The following is a 25,791-nucleotide window of genomic DNA, read 5'->3' on the forward strand; positions in this document are numbered from 1 at the left end:
CTACATACCTATCGTTTTGGAGACAACTGTCGAAAAATGTATTTAAACCAATATATATACTGGTTTTATTATTTCTACATACCTTTCGTTTTGGAGACAACTGTCGAAAAATGTATTTAAACCAATATATATACTGGTTTTATTATTTCTACATACCTATCGTTTTGGAGACAACTGTCGAAAAATGTATTTAAACCAATATATATACTGGTTTTATTATTTCTACATACCTTTCGTTTTGGAGACAACTGTCGAAAAATGTATTTAAACCAATATATATACTGGTTTTATTATTTCTACATACCTTTCGTTTTGGAGACAACTGTCGAAAAATGTATTTAAACCAATATATATACTGGTTTTATTATTTCTACATACCTTTCGTTTTGGAGACAACTGTCGAAAAATGTATTTAAACCAATATATATACAGTGAAACTCTCTTAAGAAGTTTTCCAAGGGACCGGGGAAAAAAAACTTCTTAAGTGGGATTCAATTTTAGCCATTTAATAACTCGAGTCCGGGGCATACGTCATTCCTATGTCTACCTACGTTAAATTGTCGTGAAAACAAGCTCATATGATCCAAGCGGTCAAAATAAAATATATATATATACATCTTCTAGTTATCATGCGTTTCAATCTACATTTTAAATTTATGCATATGTATTTCCTAACCTTCAAACTTAATTTACGACAAATGTCAGATGAAACATGATGCACGGCAATTTTTGATGTTTGAATGAAAAAAACGTAATTATAATGCATATTTTACCATCTCCCCCGCCATATAATCATGTTGTTATGTATTTAAAGGTGAAATATTCCGTATTAACCGTGATCCGATAGATTATCAAAAGTTTTTCATGTTTTACAAATTCGATGGAATAAAAATTTTATACAATAATATTACGAAACATCTCTATGTTCATTATCAAAGGGAAGATTGAAGGAGGCATCAAATGTATGCAAATGTAGATCTAGCCCACGTTGTCATTAAGGTTGAGTTTAATATAATCTTTCATGTTATTTCAGCCTTAAAGACGCTTGCATATTTGTTACATAATTCCGCATTGTTTATTCGTTCTATTGCTATTTTACCTAGTTAGGGGATTAGGAGACAGGGTATTTGGTTTATTTATTGGTTACGGCAGGTTACGGCTTACGGCCCGGCGGCCGACAAAGGGTTTTATGGTCTCAGGTACTAGGTATGGGTTTCAGTCAACATCTTTCAATTTATGACTTGGAAAAAGGTTAATTTTAGATATTTTGCGACACAATATTTCGTTTGTATTGATTTTACCGCCGGATTTCTAAAACCTCTTAAGCGGGAAGCAGTTTTAGCTCTAAACCTTCTTATGTGGGAAAAAATCGTGTTTTTTGTATGGAATTTTCAAGGGACCAAAAATCAAAACTTCTTAAGCGTGAAAACTTCTTAAGTGGGAACTTCTTAAGCGAGTTTTACTGTACTGGTTTTATTATTTCTACATACCTTTCGTTTTGGAGACAACTGTCGAAAAATGTATTTAAACCAATATATATATTGGTTTTATTATTTCTACATACCTTTCGTTTTGGAGACAACTGTCGAAAAATGTATTTAAACCAATATATATACTGGTTTTATTATTTCTACATACCTTTCGTTTTGGAGACAACTGTCGAAAAATGTATTTAAACCAATATATATACTGGTTTATTTATTTCTACATACCTTTCGTTTTGGAGACAACTGTCGAAAAATGTATTTAAACCAATATATATACTGGTTTTATTATTTCTACATACAGGGTGTCCGGGGGTAAAGTGCACTAGCTTCGGGGGGTGATTCTACATGATGGTAAAAGTAACAAAAGATAAATAACTTTTCGAAAATCCAACCTTTTTTTCTCATACTAAAATAGTTTTCCGTAGAAGAAAAAGTTGGAATTTTGAAAAAGTTTTTTTCTCTTTTTGGTAATTATTCGGGATCGCTGGCCAGGCTTAATCTGATTGTTTTTAAATAAAATCTTTTGATTCAACGAAAGCGAATTTTCATTTTACGTAATTAAAAATTAGAATTTTTAAATTTATAATTTCTCAAATGCAGATATGTAGTTGCCTTTTATAGTAATTAAGGTGAATCAAAAGGTTATATTTAAAAACAAACCGTATTAAGCGTGGCCAGCGATCCCGAATATTTACCATCTTTTTTATTTGTACACTTTACCCCACGGACACCCTGTATACCTGAATGTATGTGTACTAATAATACACGCCATATCAATCAAAAGGTGTTTTCAAAGAAATAATGACCTTTATACTACTTTTGCGACGCCGTTTTAGGTAAAAGAATTCTGACATTCATAGAAAAATTATTTTGCAAGCTGTCATAGTGGCTACATTTATGAAATAAAAGTTAGAATGTGCAGTGACATTAGCGCAAGTGATTCTGATTTTTTTCTTTATACATTTTTCGAAGCTTTAACTTCAATAGTTTGAAGGGCTTTGAACTAAAAAATGGAAGGTTACCTCGAGAGAGAGTTTCCTTTAGGAGCCATGTACAATCTTGTTCCATTTAAGACACAATCGTGTCTAATTACAACTGAATGGTAATGGTTCAATAATTGCAAGTAACCAGCTCAGGTACTGAGTTTGAGTTTGGTTAGCCTCGTCACAGACTTGACAATATTGTTAAAAAGTTTGCAAATAATTTAATTGAACACAACTGATGTCCCTGTACAGCAGTGGTCTGTTGAATTTGGCAGTAGCCTCTGGTTTGGAGGCACTATTATGATTTCTATGCATTGGTTTTAAAAGACAGTTATGACTGCCTAATGGAGGAACTGCATGCGTTTGTTATTCTAAATTCGGATAGCGGTGAAAAAGTTAAAAGTGTGTAGCTGAATGATCAATTGGTGATGCTTTCCAGACTTGCTCAAAATGCCAGGTGCGCCGCAAGTGCCTGAAGTGGTTCACCATCCAGAAGTTCCCACGTGTGCTGGTGCTCCACCTCAAGCGCTTCTCTCCCCAGGAGCGCTTCCGTGGCAAGCTCAACGTGCTGGTGGAGTTCCCGCTGCAGGGCCTGGACCTGGGCTCCTGCGCAGCCTCCAGCAGCCGCCCGCACCAGTACAACCTGTACGCCGTCAGCAATCACTCTGGTAAGTCAGACTTGCCTTCTTCTCGGTGCATATACATGTTATGGCTGATTGAGTGTCTCATGTGTTTGTTGATATGTTTGTTGCAGGAACCACCTACTCCGGCCACTACACGGCCTACTGCAAGCATCCCTACAATAGTGAATGGCACGAGTACAATGACTCCAGGTAAATCCACAATACATTGACCCAATAAATGTAATAATGCACTGATGCGCACAGTCGCAATCGCCAGAATGACCTATTTTCCAACTGATTATTCTTTTAACGGCCTTACGTTGACTAGTTTCCATTACAAATTCACTCGAGGTGGGCCTCGTAAAGACTGTTGTTAACATTTTAAACACGTAGAAATTCTTGTATTCAATCTGTGCTAATAATTACTGTGAATTTATTTTTAGGGTATCTCCAATCACACCCAAGAACGTGGTCTCATCAGAAGCCTACGTACTCTTCTACGAGATGTCGGAGGGATCCTCCTCATCCTAGCGCACCAAAACACCGTGCGCGCTATACTGAGTGACACGCTACAACTGGACACGCTGCAACTCTACATGCTCCAACTGGCCGAGTGTCACGCTACAACTGAACATGGACAAGCTTCAACCAAATGGACACCCTACAATCAACCGGACACACCACAACTGGATATGCAAATCGTGAGGGGAGCGGCAAATGGTTGAGTACACTGGAATATTAACTTATGATGTTTATTTCTTCCTTTAAGAGTGTAGTTGGATAAAATGAGATTAAAACCAAACGCACACTGTGGATTTAAGTAACTATTTGTATAGATTGCTAGTTTTGATCAAACCAGTTGATTTGAGCATTCGTACAACTTCTTAACCAACTTTAGCACTGTCCGCAACTTGATTTACTGGTTCCAACAGTGTGCGCAAACAGTTTATAGTCACTATGATCAATCAAATCTTGAACAAGTTACCGTCTAAGTATCTAATATTCGGTCAACCGAAGTGATTGTTTAATATTCACCTTACCGAGAATTCCATTAAAAGATTCTCATTTTAACAATGGTGTGTAAAGTTTGGTTTGCCGAATTAGGCATTTCACCAGGAACTGCGGAAATCTGTTTTCAACCAAATGTAGTACGCTTTTCTCAAGGACAATATGATAGTTTAGCGTGAGCAGTCCGAGGAGACATGTTGTGTTTGTTTATCACTTTTTTTGTCTCGTTTTATGCACTTTAAATTATTCAAGATTTTAGACGATGACGAACATATTGTAGAGATAATTCCAATACTTACTTGACTAGAACTTTTTTTCTTCATAGATTACGATAGAACTTATTGCGATATTTTTACATAGGACAACAAAGATGTATGTATGTATGCATTCGTTTTACATCATAAAGAATGTAACGTACGTCTGTTTTATATTTACATATGTGATGCTGCTCGTATTTTGTGAAATTCTGCATGTGCTATAATAAATTCAAATCATTTTTTCTATTCTTAAATTTTTTTATGCCCAATATTTTAATGCATAATTTTGTATGAATCGGGTTTAGAAGTTGGAATTATCGAGCAAATAATTTATTATCGTTTTCAATCAAATTGCAATTTTCTAATATTTAATAGTGGACAAATTATTTATTTTACTATTTTCTCAAGTACCTAAATAGCTAGGTTCTAATGAAATATAAATATTTATTTAAAAAATTGTTTACCATGTTTACGTTCTAGCTAGCAAAACACATGTATTATAAAATAAAAGATGTATAAAGTATATAGAGGTTACCCACCGTGGTTTGATGTTAGATAAATTGGTTTATTTGTTTCATAAATAAATGGCAATGAATTTGAAACGTAATATTTATACGAATTCGGCGATAGACTTTATGGAACATTTCAAATCTAAATAACGATTTTAATCCTTTGGATGCGAAATTTGACCAAATTCATCTGACTTTATGTCCCTTTTCGACGCTTTATTCGACTATAGTCTTGGACTGTAAATAAACAAGACATTCGTACTATGTATTCGTAAATGTGCGTTTTGTAGTGTGTATTGGTCTTGCGAAAGGGATGAGAAAGGTAATGATGTTTTTTTTTTTAAATGCTTCCAAAGAGTTAAAATGTGATCAATTGTTAAAAAATTAAAAGTTACCATGTTTTACCTAAAGAGAATATTTATTGGAAAATAAAACCTTAATTCTTATGAATTGGATGATATTCTTGACAACAAGATATTTGTGCAGCTAACATATTGTCACCTCTGCTTTCGGGGGAGCTATATGTTATTCAAATGTTCCTTATTGAGAGGTTAATAATTGATTTATTACACATGTATTTATTTCTTTTCTTATCCAAAGGGTACAGTAATTTCGTAGTACATATTACAATAATGAAAAGAGTTCAATCAAGTCATAATATTTAAAGAGTATGATATTATATTTACATTTAGAAAGTCACCAAATATTTACACTTATGTAAAGTTACGAGTGCAATACACCACCATCTTGTTTTTTCTTATGATCCAGTGTTGCTATCAAAGGCGATTTAATTTATGTACACTATTTTGATAAATGGCAATGATCTATTTTTTTTTAATAAGCCCTTAAACTGTAAATCTGTTCGCCTTTATTAAGGGACTTGTTTTTAATACGGAATAAGTCTGTGCCCACTGTGGGATTCAAACTTTTTCAGTACATAATAGCTATTTGCCATTTACGTCTGCATTATATTAAATTTCCTTGTGATAGATCCTAGTAAATTACAAATCAGATAGATATTTATATTTAAATATTACAGAATTATATATGTATAAAAAATAATAATAGTCAATTTCACCCTGCGTAATAAATTGTGATGGCAAACACAAAATGTGTTCATTATTAAACATTCATACGAATGTAAAAGTCCATAATTGTCGTAAAAGGCTTAATAGAATATGTAAAATGTCTACTTAATTGTCACCATTTTATTCAAATTTGATAATATTTATAATAGAAATCCTTTATTTGTAATAACTTTACCACAATAACACAATACTGTAAGTATTGTTTGTTACTCAAATATTTTATGTTAAATTGAGATCTGTTTTAATGGCTCACTCATTAATTATTAATGTCTTAGAAAGTATAAAAATCTACCATGAAAATACGATATGTATTATATTGTGCTCTGTTATAACTATATCTCAATTTTGAAAAAAAAAACATTTTTTTATTGCATTCACTAATTTCCATGTTTTTATGATTATATTTTTTTAAATACATAATTGTATTATGTAGCGTACAGAAATCTATTTTACAGTGTGTTTTTGGAAACCTACTTAAGTTTCTTAAATAACAATAGGTATGCCACAAACATTATATATTTTTTTGTTTGGAGAAGGGAAATGTTAAATTTGTTGAATTGAGCTCAAGCGTGATAATTTTCATAGGAATTTATTTCCTCATTCTTTATTTTCTGCTATGTATGTAATAACTACATATTATTTATTTTTGTGACAATGAGTATGATTAAATAACTTGTATTTATTTATGTAAAAGTTGACAAACACGGCCATCTTGGACTCTAAGAGTTGTAGCGTGCAATTGTTTTAATATAATGCTATACTTACTTATTTATTTATTTTTAATTATTTATATGGACTACGCCATTGAAGAAAAAAATCTCTAAGTCTCAAAATGTATAATTTCATCTCTTTGTATTAGGCAAATTCAACCCTCGAAGAGATGGAAATTTTTATTTAAAGGAGACGTGTATGAAAATATTAATTTTCATAATATGCAATATTATGTTTTAAAAAAAAAAAGATATTTGACTTAAATACTCGCCCCCACTCACTTGTGTTTGAATTGCCACCGTAGATGTAATAATTTTTCAATGGGGCAACATTGATTTTGCATTTTGAACACGGCAGCACTCACACTACCAAGAATACATAACACATCTTGTGTCTATGCTTTTTAACTTAAAATACATATTATATAAGTTAAAATATTCAACATTTTGTATATAAATATTATGACAGAGTAAACAGAAATCTGGAACTATCTGACAAATAAATCACCATTCTAATAATCCTTCAAAATAGAATTTTTATTATTTTACAAAGTAACAAAAGTAACATTTTTGTTTGTGTTGCCTGTCCATAATAAAAGTATAGAATGAAAAATGTTTACCATTTTGAAAAAAATTCAATTATTTTCTGTTGTATTCAAACCAAAAAAGGGTGTGATGGTTTTTTTTTTACTCAAATTTTCAATCAATGTTATTGTCGTTCAAGAATCTAAGATAATTTTTTATTTAACTTTTTTTTAAAGTTGTGTTTAAATAATATTTAGGTAGTCATTTTTTTGTTTTTTACAATTTTTTGTAGACTTTAAACTTTGTGAATGAGTCGATTCAACAGTTATTATTAATTTTTCACTGTACTAAAATGAATCTCAAATACTCGATTTTTGTACTATAATTTTTTGTTATCTTTTCATCACATGTTAAGAAAATAATTAACTAACCAGAACAAATCTGCCCTATTAGAGTATTTTTATTAAATTAATTTGTTGGAGTACTTCAATTTGCTTTCATAATAGTTATTTATATTTAAACTCATTATTTGTGATAGAAAATGAGAATCAATAATTATTTGGGCTGCCATATTTTGAAATCAAAATTACCTATTAAAATAACTTAAATTAAGGAAATGAAATTTGAGCTTCGGGTAAAAATATTATATGGCTAGGAGAATAAATGGCTTTATTTATATAATTGGTTACCATTAATTTAAAAATCACATGTTTTTTAACACAATTTTCGTTTTCTAATTATTTTTGCAAATAAATGTGTCCCAAATACGTTAAATAAGTATGAACAGTCGTCGGCTGTTGAAATAAAATAGTAACATTGAAAAGGCTTCAAAAATATGAAAGTTTTTGATCTTGACAGCGTTCATTATGATAGTATAGTAGACTGTTTAATGTCTTTGTTTGGGATGTTATTAAATATATTTGTTTGAAAGATCTGTCAGTTAAACAGTTGATATTTTAATGTATATTTCTATTGTTGTGTTTTTTTTTTATTTATTTCGATAGATTTATTTATGAATTAATAAATTATTGTAAATCTGTAATATAATGTGACATTGCATAATATATTAAAAAATATAAAATGTGTTTGAAAATCCTGCTTTTTTATTTTTATTTTGGCCTATAAGGCGATGCACCAAGTGTGTGTAGCATTCGGAATGCGGTTACTAACAATAACACTTTTTATGTAGATGGCGATAAAGTTGAAATTCCCACTTAACATCAGCCGCCTGTTTTGATTTGAGCAAAAATCGCCAAAACTAATGTAATATCCAATATTATAAAATAAATTCGTTACCGAAAAGGGGTTCGAAAGTAGGAGTTTTTGCATTTTATAGCAGTTTTCATAAGCTCAATTTAATTTTTTCTGGTCATATAAAAAGACTTGAATTATTATTATGAATTATTCAAAAAATGCTCGATTATTTTGCAGTGCATCGCCTTAATGCTTGTCACACACGAGCGTTATACTCTCATAATATAAGTGGACTTGGCCTGTTTCACTGTATCTGTTTCCCATTGGGAACGTAGTGCGAGTGATATAGTGAAACAGGCCAAGCCCACGTGTATATATTTTTTAATGTGAATACCGCACAAGAGTCCCAACTGCTCCCAACCTTCTGGAGTCAGCGGGACTGTCATGTGACAGTCTTACATCAGGGTGATACTGAGAGTATCTTTCATCTGGGGCGCGCTGCAAATATAATATATATTATTTTAAATTAATAAGTTATGAAATAACGCAAGTTAAACAAATAAAATTTACTTGCGCTTGCTGGGATTTAAACCTCGACCACGGAAGGAGCTATGATAATATAGCAGTCGTGTGCTACTAACATTATTCCTCGATGGAATTTATTCTTCAGTGATGAATTGTTGTAGAGTAAAAGGAATGCTTCTCTATTTAGGTGATAACCAATACTCCTGCCATACCTCTCCCGAGTGATTCGCTACGTTTGGCGACTGAGCAGGGGTGCCCTTGTTTATGAGCCGGACTCTCTCAACCCATCATCTTGCATCGCAGTGGGAGGGATGAATTTATACATCCGTCACTCATGGACTCACTGACCCCCAGATTTCTACTCACCCCTTATACCTTTTTTCTTCCCAGAAATTCCCCTCTTCATCTCCTCAAAAAAACTCTCCACACACCACCCTAAAGATGACAGTCCCGACTGTCAATTTGACAGTTCAACACCAGGAGCAGTTGTCTCCAACATTTTGTCTTATTAATACCTGATTCTGGATTTAAGTTATGTCGCTCAGTTTTTTTGGTGAAATCATCACATGTATTATTTTTGTTTACTGTAAGACAGATTATTCATCCAATTACAGTACAATATTTTCATTCTGACACTCTTAACATCTGGAAAGATAATTATACAATAAGGCTATTTAAAGAGGATTTGAATACATCCACTGCTTCAGAAATTTAATTCAAAAGCACCATTCCTCGTGTCACTCTGTGCTGCCTAGAACATCTGTTCTGCCGTGTGGTATCTTGAACAAGTAATGGTGACGACTACGGCTGAAGTTTTTGAGCATGTATAAGCCATAGCATTCCCAATAGGAATAGGCTATTAATAGAGTTATGAATTATATTAAAACTAAGTATTGCAACATTTGTTTCTAGGTCAAATCTATTTTTGCCCCAAGTAAATCTACATGATGCATAAAACTTAGATATGTCCCACGCGTCCGCATATAGACGTACCTGAGGATTTTTTCCTGGATTTGTTTCAGCATATTTATATATTTAGTTTGGTGCGAAGTCCGCACACCATTAGCAAACTCCAACATTCTTCTTATTACGCCATCGAACATGGCTATCATTGTATTGGGGTCATTAAACTGTTTACATGTTCTGATGACAAACTTCAGGAGTTTGTAGCTTGCTGGAGTGAGCCATGATATGTGGTCCGAGAAAGTCAGTTTGGGATCGAAGACGATACCAAGATTTTTAATTATTGCCTTTAATGCTGTTCTCAAAAACTATGGGCTTCTGGGAGCAGGTATAGGTCAATGTTACACAATTTTTTTTATGTTGAATTCTAACTTGTTTTTTTCTGACCATTCTGCTACAGCATCAAGGTCATATTGCATTTGTAAGCAGTCTTGGTAAGAGATTATTTCCATTAGAATTATGAGGTCATCGGGAACATGGTCATGAGGTCATGAAGAACAACAGAGGACCAAAGATTGACCCCTGGAGAATACCTGACAACGCTGGGAATTGTTTAGTTTCATATCTGTTTATTAACACATGCTGGCTTCTGGATTTCAAATAGGAGGCGAAGAAAATAAGTGTTTGTTGATCGAAGTCAAGTTTGAAATTTTAAGTTGTAAAATATCATGATCAACTCGATCAAATTCCTTGGCAAAATCCATGTACACTACATCCGTTTGGTGTCTCGAGTCCCGTCCGTCGTCCATAATTTTTAATGCTTTAACTAATTTTTAAAAGACAAGGTTTTTTATGCACAGCACAAAGGATAACATATTATTTTTAACCAATAATTATTAGCCTGAAACACCTATATAAATTGAAAAAATACATGCCGCCGACGAGAATTGAGCCCGCCGCCTTCTGATTGCCGGTCAGGTGCTCTTAAGGTTAACGTTCAATTACCGTCGGCGGTATGTATTTTTTATCGGAAGATTGTTTCAATTCATGTATGTTTCGGGTCAAATTATTGCTTAGAAATTATATGTTATCCTTAGTGCTATGCATAAAAAATCTTATCTCTCAAACGTTAGTTTATCAAATAATATTATTATATTTAAGTTCATTATTGGTCCTTATCAGAAAAGAGAAATTCTGTATATGAATAAATATTTTTAAAATCAATTTAATAATATATGCAAGAGGCTCTTTGAAATATTTTTACATTTCCCTACCTGAAATAAATGTAATTTTTTACATCCATAAAGTTTTTTTTACTTGCAACACAGGCGACGCTTCATCACGCAAACTTAAATTACTCTAACATTAAATGAACATAGGGGTTATGTTCCCATGCACGCAGCTGGGCGTCCTAAAGTTCGGCGTCTCGTTCGTAAAAAGTGTCAAATTGATCAACATTGCGCAAGCGCAAAATGGCGCCGCCGCTTGCCGATGCATGTCGCTCGGTTATGCTTTAACATTTATTTTATCCATTACGAGTTCCGTCATTGAGTTATGAAGGAAAACCGTTTCAAATGTGAAAACTACACCAAAAGCGGTAAGTGAAACGAAACAGAGTTTGTTATTTGTGTTAATACAGTGTGGGGTTGCCTGGAATAGTTGATTCATCCCCCACCGCGATTTATTTATTAATGTCTTGTTTCTGACATTATTTACAATGCACATACGGAGGTCTCGCTCGCACCAGTGGCTCCTTGCGAGGCTTTCTTGCGACGTTATTTACAATGCACCACATACGGTGGTCTCGCTCGCACCAGTGGCGGGCTATGGGGTATTTTTCTGATTAAAGTCTGCGATGAGATAGCGCAGAGAAAAATTATAACAAATCGTCGACCCCGGTCTTAAATTTATTGATTTTCCATCGTAAAAAATGTTGGTTCCAACAAACGCGCTGTTTAATTACGTGAGTTTTCTCTCCCCGCGGCCGCTAGCCAAGTCCCCGAGCCAAACAGAATGTTAATAATACAGTTTGTTGCTAACTATATTATTTTTAGAAGCTTTACATCATCGTGAGTGAATTTTTCATTTATATTATAAATATAAGTAAAACGAAGACGCCGCTCTTCGCAGCTTTGAATCCTACGTCTAATTCCGGCGTGTTGGTTGTTTCGGGCTGTAGCCTCTAGGGGGAAGGTTACCCCGATGCTAGCCAACCTACGATAGGACGGCACGTGAATTTTCCATCTTCATTATAAATACAAGCAAAAGAAAAACGCCACACTTCTCAACATCAAATCCTACACGAGTACAATAATAATTCCTGTCTTGTTCACGTGCTTGGTGAATATTTCCCGATGATAGCCGACCTCCGATAGAAGGCCAGCCCCAAGCAGAATAATTAAAATAAAATTATTAAACATTTAAGGGTAGTAGCGCAGCAAAATGGCGTCAGATTGTGCAATTATAATGTGTAGTATTTCACCCTCGTTCGCATATTGTCGCAATGTTTACATTACATTTGATATTTTCACTTTGGGCTTTATAATATTTTTTCCAGCTTTATGTCGTCTATTTCGGGTGTTGAAAAGTGTACGTGTATAAATGTGTGTGCTGGTTTTTTTTGTATGTTTTAAACATCGTCTTGTAACAAACTATTTCCAGATGCTCCGCACAAAGGGGCATTTGTTTTTATTAAGTCTGGTTCTCTCTCCTCGCGGCATTTTATTATTTATTATTAGTTTATTAGAGGGTTATGTAAGTCGATGGCCGCGTTACTAACTTTACTCGTGGATAATATCAAATCGGTTTTATTTATTTAAGTACGTCGCATTTTATTATTTACCATATCTACTGGTTAGTTTTGCCAGTGAATTATGTTTTGATATTCACAGTTCTAACGATTTAATGTTATAATAAGTACGACTCATAATATCATTATATTTTTTTAACAAGTACTTAGTTGATTTTTAGTTTTTGATAGCCTAATAAAAATAAATATTTTCACTTCGATAGGTAGGAACCAGTTTCGTCTATTAAATAATTGATGAGAACAAAATGTTTGTGGTTTGTGAAAAAAAATCTACATATTATTTTTGTAGGTATTGTATAATTTTAATTTCAAATATAGTATTTTCAAGTGCGAAACAGCTATCAGTAAATTTTACGTAATACTAATAAGAATCGATATGAAATCTTGTAAAGGTTGCGATTTTTATCGAAAATCGATTATTGAATGTTATTTTTGTTAGTCTTAGGTAGGTAAGGTACATACACACCTTACTTAATATAAAACCATTAAAAGATGTATATATATTGTCTCCAGTTTGAGGCCACATTTACGAAAAATTCAAATCGGCTTCATACCGTTCTAATAATTTATGAATCAAATTTTTTGAGAACTCGTCATCTTCAAACATATTAATTTCGGTTTTCGGTGCGTTGGACTCGCAAGAAATGTGGTTCAATGAACTCAAATTTGCTTTGCGTCAATTTCAAAATTGGAACTGATTGCTTGAAGAATTCAGACAAGCGATAAAGTACATAGTACATACCTATAGTATAATATTTCAGAAAATTCTTTTAATTACCATTTTCAAGGTTGGAACTTTTTGGGTAAATATACTGAAAATAGGGACATGTTTAATATGCACTAAAAAAACATTTTACGGAAAATAACGCATTTTAATAGTTATTTCGTTAAAATTAAAATTGATTGTTCACTTGGCGGCCATTGTTATTGATGTGAAAGTTTTAAGGTTAGTTTTTTCTTATCTTATTTCCCAAAATATGAACATATGATCCGAAAATAGATTCTTAATTTGGATTTAACTAAGCAATAAATAAAAAAAACCTAAATTTTTTTTTTTTTTTATATATTATGATGTCAAAATATTAAAAAAAAAATTAACGAATGCTATTGAACTGCATTATGTTACTGAAATATTTGTTTCTCATGTAACCTAACCGATACAAAGTGTATTGCTGTCACTAACAATTCCTCAGGCATCAAACATATTCTGTCAGAAGGTTGGAGTATTTATGCTTTGCAATAAAATCCAAATAAAAGGAATATTTCTAAACGTATCCGAAAACAGTTTTTTAAAGATTTTTTTATTAGAAATAAACATATTTTTTGAAATTTTAATTTATAATGCAAACATTAAAAACAATAAAAATGACTGACTTTACGGCTTTGCAAACATATTTTTGAAAAAATATATAAAAACACACTTATTTTATTAGTTGTATTACAAATGTTAACATCACCTCACTTTTATGTCGTTTCATGTAAGTAATTAATAAAAAATTTACAATGTTTTTTTTCACATTGTGGTCAAAAACTTTGGTTTCATGAAGGTGCACATTATTCTTATGTGGTTAACTTCTAGATTTGAATATAAAGCTTTGTGTTTCCTCTTTCTAAAACCGTTTAGATCATACTTCTCACCACAACATAAGGGAGAAACATCGGTTTCTGTGAGATTGCGTGAATTGTTCCCAAAAGTAAACATTTGTCAGATTTGTTGAAAATTGGTACTATCCCGTGATTTTTTACTTGTTTTCATTATAAAATGCGTCGAAATAATGTGTTTAATCATACAATTTTTTTCCTCTTTTCAGATCACTTGGAATAAATATTCTAAACCGAAAAACAAATCCAATAGGAATTCATTAAACTATAAAAACGCATTTTCAAAATGTGTTAAAAATAATCTAGTCATGCATCATCGTTAATAATAAGTTGAAAAATAAAAAATGGCGCCGGTTCCCTGTTTAAAAAGTTAAACAAATGAAGGAGGAAAGTGTGGTGAACAGATGATGTTGTTTCAATACTGGAGAACATTTATTTATAACTTTACCATGCGAGGGGTTATACACTTCTACCAGACTTCGTAAATATAACTTACACATTCTAAAATGTGACTAAATTATACAGAGCATAAAGCAAACTTAACCGTACTTATCTTAAAAATGGTATTTGTGCAATCAATTTAATTATTTAACTATAAATAGCACTATAGACTGATATATTTAAGTATTTACAAATACTCTACGAGTGTTTTAACATAATTATAAGTCCAACTGAATATATTACTACAAACCTAGTCATTTGCCGTGTAAAACAGTATTTAGTTTTAATAATGAAATTTAATAACTAGCGCCTATCTTCTAGTCCTGAAAGACGTCTTTTATAAAACGATAATCTTTAATAAATTGTTACTCACTCACTTGGAAGAGAGCCAAAGAAATTATTGTCGCGGAATAAATAAAGAATTCAATTCATCTAAGTCAAGCATTCGATGGTGCGGAAAAAATTAAAAATATTTCAAAAAACCGTAAAATTTTTTCATGTAAAAATTTAAAAATCCAACAATTTGCATTGTATATATATACTACGGAGCTTCTGTAGTTTTTCGCAAGATGTCTCAGGCGCCGCAGCAATTCTGCGTGCGGTGGAACTCGTACCACACGAACCTGCAGACAGTGTTCCCGAAGCTACTGACGACGGAGAACTTTGTGGACGTGACGCTGGCGTGTGAAAACCGCCAGATCAAGTGTCACAAGGTGGTGCTCAGTGCCTGCTCTACATACTTTGAGCGGCTGCTCATACAGAACCCCTGCAAGCACCCCATTATCTTCATGAAGGATATGCGGTAAGAATGTCTGCCCTTATATTACAAATACTAGTTCTGTGAACATTAGCCTTGACAACTCGCAACAGTCGCAACCCTCATTACTCACTGGCAGAATAAAAGGTATGGTGAAATTTTAGAGTAACTGGATATGCTGCGAATGCGTCAAACAAAAAATAAAGAAGATCAAACTGTCAAAACACATGAAAACAATGAAATTTTGAAACTTTGATTGATGAAAAATGGAACTTTAATGCATCTTTTACCTTTTCCCCGATGTAAATAGTTGTATTTTTAATAATTAAGTTGAATCAAAGTGTTATTTCAAAAAAGTATTTGTGTTTGTATTTTTTCATTACTTAACCGTTTGGGTGCCAATCGTCGATTTACGTCGATTCATGTTTTAATGAAGATTGCCGATCTTCGATTTCCGTCGATTGCGTCAGTCGTGTTCTGATTCGCGCGTACGTCGGTACGTAAAATTTTCATTTTTTCGAAACGCCTGGACTTCGGGATCCTCCTCCGCGTGATTCTAAACCAATATTCTTTAATAAAACACCGAAAAAATCATCGAAATCCTTGAAAATTCAAAGAATTTATGGGGTTTTAAAAAAATATATAGTTATATAAAAAATAATGTTTTTTTGGTGGCATTTTACAAGCAACTGTATAAATTTTTTGGCACTCAAACGGTTAAACCTCACACAGGAGGCCCTGAGGAAAATAATTTCCCTCCTGTGTTATCAGTTCTGGGAAGGTATGAGGGTTGTGTAAGAATCTAGGGATCAGTCCAGGAGTGACGGACATACGAATATATCCCTCCCACTGCGGCGCAAGGCGATAGGTCAAGAGACCAGTTGGAGAGGTCAAAGGGTCTCCCCAAAGCAGCCTCTCCTGATCTGGCACGCCACGCAGCTGGTTGCCAGGCCCATCCATCCTATACACACCTCACCTGATGGACCCCGGCACCCCTGCTAAGTCACCAATCGTAGCGAACCACTTGGGGCGACCTATAGCAGAGGTTAATCAATAAATGGTTCCCGGGGCAGCGGTACCCAAACCAGCCTCCCAAATTAATAATATCGCAAAAAATTCTCTTGATGACTGACTCGACTCACAGTCGTTCGTTATTGTTAACATGTTTACGCGCCATTCGGTCATCTTCTTAGTCTTCTGTCAAATTTCAATTTATATTATTATATTAAATTGCATGTGAAAAACAACGGCACTCCCGTTAAGTTTAACCGACCGTAAGGCTCTAAACTACGCGTTTAAGAGCTACACAACCCGAGTAACTCAGTGAAAAATTGAGCAGTTGACTCCTGAGCCTCTTTATGCGAGACTCCCTGGACCCTTTTGTGTAAGCATACACTCCTTGCTCCATCCACATTCAAAAACCAAATAATACATTTAAAAGTAGGCACACACCCCTTGCTTCATCCAAATTCAAGCATTACATCACACACCATAAGTTTTTACATTTTGCGTGTTTATAAAGCAATGTTTTTTTCCAAAATAAAACTCCCTTGGACTTTTCAAGAGTGTCGGTGACAAAAACCGTACATACGATATGGGTATCAAATTACGCGTCTCGACCTACACAACCCGAACGGCTCGGTGAAAAAATGATCAGTTAGCTCCTTGGCAGCATTTTTTCTCCAAATATACATTTCTTTTTTAAAATTTTGTAGTACCACACTTCTGGCTTTATTCACATTCAAACATTACACCACGCACCAAATATTTACCCATTAGTTTCGGGCAAAAAGCAAAAGTGTCGAAATACACTCTTTGCTTCATCCACATTCAACACCAAAATACATATAATTTTTTATTTTTTACATCCACTTACTCGAATAATTTTTACCCTTTAGTTGCCTGCAACGGGAAAAAAGCTAGTAATGTGTTAATAAACAAAAAATTTACATACATTTTCACAGTATTTTTACCATATATTTTTTATGACGTTTCCTGTGGAACATACCTCTCTTTTAAAACAGAATTAAATATGTATATACGGCTAAAGTCGAGGCTTAGCTAAATTTATCTTTAGACATAGTTTTAACTCTGCTCTACCATAACTTTTCTAATTCAATGATTGCCGTTGCTGAAATATTTGTATGTGTGCTCAGGTTCTCAGAGATGCAGTCGCTGGTGGACTTCATGTACAAGGGAGAAGTCAACGTGTCTCAGGACGACCTTCCTAGTCTACTCAAGTCTGCGGAAGCACTACAGATTAGAGGTAAGTCAACCCAAAACCACCACTGCGTAGTCAAACTTACGAAAAACATTTTTCTTTCTGTGAGTTTTACTTTTTACACTCATTCTTAATACGCATAGATTGATGAAATAACACGTTTAACAAGCTGTTTCAACTTAATTACTGTAAGAAACGGCTATTGACGTTGAGGTCCAGTCCCGTGCAGGTGCAATTGGTGCAGTCTACTCCGGGCGCCGACTTGTCAGGGCGCCAAAGAGCAGAGGCGCTGATTATACCTAAAGCAGCACCCTTGAGGTTTTAGTGGCACCAGGCGCCGTTTGACTCGGAGCTGGCCCTGTTTACACCAGTAGGACTATAGCATCCCCAAATGGGGTATGATGTGAGCCTGAAAGAAGTGTGGAAGGGAAGGAGATCCCCATCACTTCAAAAGAAAATGAAGATTTGGATTTTGGAAGTATCTTATTCACACTATTCGATTGCAACCCTGCATAGAAATCTTCCTGACTTGTGTTATCTTTTTGACTCATAGATCAATTACCATACAGCAACCTACTGATTGTAAATAATTTATTTGATATCAGGTTTGTGTGGTTCGGAGACTGCGGGTGGTGCGCCCCCGGAGCTCCCCGTGGCTCCCGCCCCGCAGATCGCCATCCCACTGGTGCCCTCCGTACACATGGCGGAAGCCACCTCTCCCAGAGACCTTGCCGACAATACCAATCACTGTGAGTAACACAAATCACCCTCTCACATACAGTTGATAAACCCTCGGGCTAATTTGTTTGCTTTTGGGACCAGGCCGCAGGGTGAGGGGGTAGATGTATGAAAAATTTCGAAACCTATTTAAATTTTTCAATAACATCCAGTTTCTGTCCCATCAAATACCCCCAAAAAATCAAAAACTGTTATAATTTCACTAACAATACAAAAATAAAACAATATTACTTCATTATATACTACTTTGCATAAAAATCATTTCAAAAGTTTATCATATAAGATGGCTGCCAGGTAATTTCCCCTCACCCTAAATTTGGCTTCAATGCCATTCATACAAAATTGCTCTAATGCTCTGTCCTTTTTAGGTTCATGAAACCAAAGGTTCTGGAATTTGAGAAAAAAAATGAAAGTTTGTGAATTTTTTATCAATTATTTTTATATGAAATGACATAAAAATGAGGCAACAATATTGTTTATAATACATTTGTCTAATAAAATACGTGTGTTTTTTTCCTTTCATTATCATTAATTTTAGTTAAAATAAAAACGTACGGTGAGCAATTTTTAAAATAAAAAAATTATATTTTTATTTCTTATAATAAAATTTGAATGCGTATTGCCATCACCTTTCAAAAATAGTTTTTGGTTTTCGGATACATTCAAAAATATTCTATTTGATTGGAATTTATTGCAAAGCGGAAATACTCGGACCTTCTGACAGAATATCCCAGAGGCCTGGCGGGTGGAGTGCTAAAAATGCTGTATATAAAAAAAGCCTTGAGCGATAGATGTTTTAGTTTCTTCGAATATTAATATGGAAACACAAACTGCTTACTGTGATTTAAAGGAAACCAGTCGACCAAAAATTATATTTATCCAATACTTTTTGGTTTTATGTAAAAATAGTAAATTTATTTTAGTTCATAAAAATCACCTACGTACAGCCACTGCTGTAGCACTGTTAGTGTACCGGACAGCAGATGGATATACCTTAATAATAATTATTAAATAATCAAGAAAATGAATATTTGTCTGATGTAACGCATTGTACGATGCCGACTCCTTTGAGGCTTGTCTCGTACGATAAGATTTTTAATCACTGCACACGTGTCATATCGCCAGTTCAAGGATGAATTACTCGCACGACAAACAAATTCGGCGCTGTGACGCTTATCATATTTCTGTTTAGATTTAAGAATAATTGCTCCACATTAACACGTGTAGAAATTATTGAATTCGAACCCAATAAATACGCAAACAACAGGCCCAACCAGTCAGTTGTCCGACGACATTCGCAAGTTGTGTTTCTTTTCAAATCCTTACCCAAGGTACCCCCAGAGGAAACCGGCATTTACAGTCAATGTCACTGGCGTAGGTGTCCAGTACAGTTAGTACCCAAATTTAGGTAGCTATCACTCAAACGGTTAAGGAAAAGAAGTAGTGAAACTGAGTCTGAAGTGCAGAATTCACACACGATTTCTGCCGAGCCAATCCGTATGTGAATTCAACGGTTTAAAGTGTCTATGGTGTGGAAACAAAAGCCGGAAAATCACTCCTGAGCGGAGTTTTTGAATGCTAGAATGGCCCATTATCACGTGGAATTTGCCAAGGATACGCACAAGGATACATCAAGTATCGCAGCTATGTGTTGAGTGTCGGAGGGATCAATGTTAGTTCTTTGGAGCACTTTCCATTGACACCTGATGTCATCTTAATATATGAAAATTCGGCCTGCCTATGTTTGTGCTATTACTTAAAATTTCACAGTTTGTCGGAGAGTAGATTGAATGGTAGAAGAAATTGGGGACGTCCGAGTAATACTTAACGCAATATGTCTGCACCGGAATGAGATACTGAGTCCAATTAAAGTTGATGCAATGTAGTTTTTAACAATAACATTGTGGGACATATACAGTTGTGAATGGTGGAAGAAGTCGGAGACGCCTGAGAAAGACATTAGCATTAGCAGGGTCCAGTATGAACTGCAAACCCAACCTTTACCATAGGTATTAGGTTATTTAAAAAAAAATATCAAGTTCAATTTGTAAAACTCTGTTTCATTTTTATGTTTTTAAATAATATTATTATTCAATTCAAAGATTTATTTTTATAAGTTAGTACAAGAATTATGCAGGGAAAAAGAAACTCCTGAGTTATCCAAAGTATTAATTTGGAAACAACTTACTTTTACGAACTTTTGTCAAAAAATGGGGAAACTTTAAAGGGTAATTGATAACCATTTATAATTTCCAACATTTTACTCGGAAATCTGTAAATAATAATAAAAGCAATTTGTTTTTCATTACAAGCACCTATTTGAAAATAATTAAAATACGAGGCATATCCAGAAAGTAAGTGTACTGAATTTTTGTAGGTTACAATTTTCTTTATTGAAACATAAAAATTACATGGTTACCGTAGTACATATGTAAGCTATTTTTCGACATAGTCGCCATTCCTCTCAATGCAGGTGGTGAAGCGGGGTATCAACTTTTTGATGCCTTCCTCGAAGTAGTTTCCCGCCAACCCCTTCGTCCACTTCTCCACCTCCCCCTTTGCCTCCTCGTCTGTTGAAAACCTTTTTCCACCCATGTACAGCTTCAGGGAGGTAAAGAGATAAGAATCTGAAGGTGCTAGGTCAGGGGAAAGCGCGGGGTGGTTTAGGACATCCCATTTAAACGAAGCAAGCAGTTCATTCGTTGCGTTGGCCGTGTGTGGTCTGGCATTGTCGTGCAGCATGCTGACTCCCTTTGTCAGCATGCCTCTCCTCTTGTTTTGAATCGCCTTCCGCAATTTTTTTAGGGTCTCACAGTATCTTGCAGAGTTGATGGTCTCCCCTTGAGACAGATATTCAATCAAAATTATGCCTTGACAGTCCCAAAACACGGATGCCATAATTTTCTTGGCTGAAATTGTGGTTTTGAACTTTTTGGCGGAGGGTGAAGAGGTGAGAACCATTTTTAAACTCGCGATACCACTTGCACATACTCGTACGATTCATAGCTTTATCACCATATGCAGTTTTCACCAAATTATAAACCTCAAACGGAGGTTCTCCCTTCCAAACGTGATAACGGATGACGCCGCGTATTTCGCACTTGGCGGGAGATTGTATTGACATTTTTCACGAAACGTGTTGTCGCGTCGACACTTTTCAACGTACTTTTTGACATGTTGGCTACACGTAAGTGTAGCCAACATGTCAAAAATAAAATTCATTCGTTCGTGAGAGCCTCAGTACACTTACTTTCTGGATACGCCTCGTACATTTGAACGGTCGGTGGCTGAGTTGACATCGTGTTTGGGTCCCACCCAGGTGTAGTATGTTCAATTCCTCGGCTAGCTAAGTCCTCCATCACAACACAAGCAACATTTTCTGCTTACTGTGGTGGCAGTAGGAGATTTTCAAAGATTGTCAGGTCATTCGTAACCCGGGATTGTGAGTCTTTCTTTAAAAAAAAATATATATCTGTAAGTGGCTTGACCACAGTTCGATAACGCCTTCAGAAGGCGAAACAGCTGTCATTGTTACAATAATTGCACAGCAGAACTTGTTTATAAGTACACTGTTTTTATAAATTAAATAATAATATTCTTGAAATATAAGAGAAAAAAATGGCAATCCTGCCTTTGAGTTTTTCTTCAGTATGTAAGTGGTCCAGATGCTAGATAGATAATTGACTGGGCATAGCAAAGTCCTTTCTTAACTCAACTGTTTTGCATTTCGTGACTGTAAATTTATTTGTACTTTCCGTTTCAAGATGGTGGCAGTTTTAATGGTACTGTAAAGATTCTTTTTTCAAATGTAAAATTGTTGTGTTTATTTGGACTTTTATTTGCATTTTTTCAATATTATGGAACCTACCTGCCTCAAGAAATTTCGGAAAATGAATTGTCATTGAGATAGTGACGTTTCTTTGGAAAAATTGTACAATTCCTAATGTGAAATGAAAGTGTTACTTGAAATATATGGTTTATAATTAAGTAGGTAGGTATTTAAGTACCGTTATTTGAGTTTACTTTGCACCATTCTTCTCAAGTTGGTTGAATAAATTAATGAAAAAATGTTGGAATGATTTCAGATATTTTTTCTTAAATTTAATAAATCACTATTTGGAGCAAAGTAACCCTGCATTACGGTACCTCCTTGCTAATGCTATGATTTCTGAAGAAATTTTTGATTTATTAAATAAGAGAAAAGTAGAATACTGTTCAAAGAACTTCTAGTTCAAATTATTAACAACTAGTTTTTTGCCCATAAATTTAAAACTCAGCATTTAGCATGTCCACTATGACATTCTGTAGATTTGTGATGTTAATTTGTTTGATATTTGTTCCAGCATCTAAAACCTCCTCACTCCCTCCGCCATCACCTGCCCCCCCCTCCACCCCCTCCCCGGTCAGCAACGGGCCGAGCCGACGCCGCCGCGCACACCAGGACCCCGTGGGTGCAACGCACGCCACCAACGGGGAGCGTTCCCCAACCGACCCCAACACTAACAGCACGAACACCGCAACTTCAGGCTCCATGAAGCTGAGGCGGGCCGACTCGCTGAAGCAAGAGACCGTGGAGGAGGACGGCTTGTATTATGGGGATATTGATCTGGGGGAGATGGACTGCAGTGATCAGGTTACTATGCTTACATATATACACAGAACTGAGTATGAGAAGAAATTGGTGAATCTATATCACGCAGAGAACCCAAAAACATTTTTTTTTTCAATCTGAGCATTTTTTTTTAAATTTTCTTCAGCAACTAAAGGGCAAAAAAACAGTTTTGGGGCCGGGTCTACGCCTTGCGCGGTCCCTTCATATATGCTTTGGATACTCAGTATCCCTTGTATTCATAAGTCAAAAATACTAATTGTTAAAAAAACGTCTTTAATTCTTATGGGTATAATGCACATAAAAGCATACCTACATATTACGAATCTATTGTGACGTTGTGGAACAACAGTAATTGCATCCTTTATTTTCAGTAATTGCATCCTGTTCATGAGCTGATATTAGGTATATAGGTACTTATTATCCAGCATCCCTTCTATAAAATGTCACCGACTGCCACTGGTATACGCTTCAACTAATGTTAACACTTTAGTGAATGATTTTTTTCTTTATAACCTAAAATTTCCAACTTCGGAAAACTAAAGCCCAAATCAAAAAAGTCATACCCCAAAATCTACTCCCAATGTGATGTAGATTCTCCAGTTTCCAGCTTGTAGTACGAGTTTCCGGACATCGTGTGTATATCCTTTGAAATGCTAATTTGTGATTGAATACAATCTATTTTGACTAAAAAACTTTGTTACACCGATTTTGCGATATTTGCGATCCAACATTTACATTATGCAGTTTCTGAATGCTCGCTCTTTGGTTTAGTGTCAAACTCAATCACATTTCATGACCATCAAATTGACAATCAGCGCCTTTTTGCATTTTTCTCTTGTCTTTGATCTATTTTCTAACAGAAAATGTCGTAGTTAGAATGAATTTAAGGCAGAGATACGCACTAGGCAGCCGAGTTTTGGAGCAGTGGATTTGCAGCCAGTGTAGCAACCACACACATTATCTAGCTAGTCACGGCTGCACGTTTAATCGCCATGTATCGGCTGGGTCCTGTAACCGGCTTTCTATGGATAAGACCTTTGTCCTTAGATGCATAACATGGTTATTTCACAAGCAGCCGTTATGACCAGCTGATGTATGTGGCTGCTACACTGGCTGCAAGCACTGACTCCTCCAAATCTGGGCTGATATTTTAGTTCGTTCCTAGCGTAAAAGGAAAACAAAGTTCTTGTAATGTTGAGAAGAATACTTGCAGCAACGCATTTACAAAAAAAACTAACACTTAATTTTTTTATCTCAGGCCGAGGAGGACCTGCTTCAAACTGGGAACATTTCCGGACAGCCCACTGCTGGTGAGTTTTTTCTCTCAATTGTTGAGTTGTGTGTTTATGTAACCATTGTTTCAAATTGATTTTGGGTATTTTCCATAAATATGTTTCAATTGAATCTTGGCTTCATTTTATTTCATGGTTTGGTAGACACACTTTTTTGTGGCCATTTTCTACTAAATTCTACTTATTGGTATTTGATATGAATGGGTTTATTCTTACTTTACAATTCTTTATTTTAACATTCGAGGAGAAGAAAATAATTTTTTTTAGCTTATTCAATGACAAATATTTGTTCCCTATGTGTTTTTTTTAATATATTTTTTTATTTATTGCATATTTTTATATAATTTATTTTCTGTTTTTGCTTTTTATTCATTCGGACATTGTATTTAATAATTGATTGCACTTGTAAAGCCAGTAATTAATTAGATTCTCAAATTTGGCTTTTGTAGAGAGATATCACTTTCTAGCTAAAAATAAATATGATTGGTGTGTAGTTAATTATTAAATACAATGTCTGGAACAAAATGTTTATTTGCAGTATTTCTTCCTCTGCTTTTACTGGCTGTTTATCCAATCTTATTAACCAGCCTTAATAAAATTCTTAAATATAACTAAACAATCGGTTTTGATTTTTTTTTACTTATCATTTACGTAGATTTTTTTTCTTTTCAATGATGGCATTTTTGCTTTCAAGTGAACGGTCCCGCGAATACTACTGCATTTTTCTTATATTTTTAATGAAATCTGTGATTTTTATTTTTTTAAATGTGAGTGATTTTTTATCCGGAGCGAAGAACATATTGTGAATGGATGTTTCAATGAAATATATATATCAAGGTAGGTAGTACTGTACTTATATGGCCTTATATCCGCTAGTCAACTTAATATTGAACATCTCGTTGAAATACATTACAAGTTACTCCTTGTAGCATATTTCCGGTTTATTTTCATTTGTATTTTGTATCATTTTCAGGTGTGAAAAAGGCTTTCATCCGAGTAAAGAAACAATCAGAATTGTGCGATAAGTCAAATGAACTCAAGATAGAAGAATCGTTGTTGAACAGACTGCAGCTGTGCCCGCAAATTACTTTCAAAACATACCAAAAAAATGGTCAAAATGACTGCCTAAAAAATGCCAAAGAAATTATTAACATTGAGCCAAAGATTGAATCTAATCCGTCCTATAAGAAAGGCCTAGTTACTAGTCAAAATACTGCAAATAACGCTTTGGATGCTACAAAAGTAGAAGAAGAAAAAATTGATGAACAAATTTATGAAGACGAAGAATATTTACAAATGTGGCTGTTACAGAATCAACAATTGGAGGTTTCGTTATCAAATGGAAACAACAAAATGCAAACGCTTCCAATACATAAAAAAACACCGAAAGCGGTTAAAACTGAAGTTGTAAAATCTGCAAGCGTCAGTAAGAAACTTGGGAAAAAATCAATGCTGAGCGATCAAGAAAAATGGCTGCAATATTACACAAACAATTTCACAACGCCAA

At 34.5% G+C, this 25,791-nt stretch overlaps 2 protein-coding genes across 10 annotated transcripts in view; both read left to right on the top strand.

Annotated features, from left to right (window-relative positions):
- The window catches only part of LOC149410660 (uncharacterized), a 55,681-nt gene extending 47,398 nt beyond the window's left edge, over positions 1 to 8,283 (top strand). For all 8 annotated transcript variants that reach the window (XM_089648090.1, XM_089648085.1, XM_089648089.1 and 5 more), the window contains 3 exons: positions 2,910 to 3,138; positions 3,225 to 3,303; positions 3,537 to 8,283. In XM_089648090.1, coding sequence (XP_089504216.1) covers positions 2,910 to 3,138; positions 3,225 to 3,303; positions 3,537 to 3,624 — 396 coding nt within the window. In that variant the 3' untranslated portion in view covers positions 3,625 to 8,283. The remainder of the gene's footprint in view (positions 1 to 2,909; positions 3,139 to 3,224; positions 3,304 to 3,536) is intronic.
- Positions 8,284 to 11,292: 3,009 nt separating this feature from the next.
- Positions 11,293 to 25,791, top strand: part of LOC149410661 (uncharacterized) — a 38,171-nt gene continuing 23,672 nt past the window's right edge. For both annotated transcript variants that reach the window (XM_089648121.1, XM_089648122.1), the window contains exons 1-6: positions 11,293 to 11,409; positions 14,433 to 15,466; positions 17,578 to 17,687; positions 18,248 to 18,391; positions 22,724 to 23,013; positions 24,251 to 24,302. In XM_089648121.1, coding sequence (XP_089504247.1) covers positions 15,234 to 15,466; positions 17,578 to 17,687; positions 18,248 to 18,391; positions 22,724 to 23,013; positions 24,251 to 24,302 — 829 coding nt within the window. In that variant the 5' untranslated portion in view covers positions 11,293 to 11,409; positions 14,433 to 15,233. The remainder of the gene's footprint in view (positions 11,410 to 14,432; positions 15,467 to 17,577; positions 17,688 to 18,247; positions 18,392 to 22,723; positions 23,014 to 24,250; positions 24,303 to 25,791) is intronic.

The sequence above is a fragment of the Hesperophylax consimilis genome, chromosome 27 (assembly GCF_061612785.1).
Source record: "Hesperophylax consimilis isolate HC1 chromosome 27, BYU_Hcon_1.0, whole genome shotgun sequence".
Lineage (NCBI taxonomy): Eukaryota > Metazoa > Arthropoda > Insecta > Trichoptera > Limnephilidae > Hesperophylax > Hesperophylax consimilis.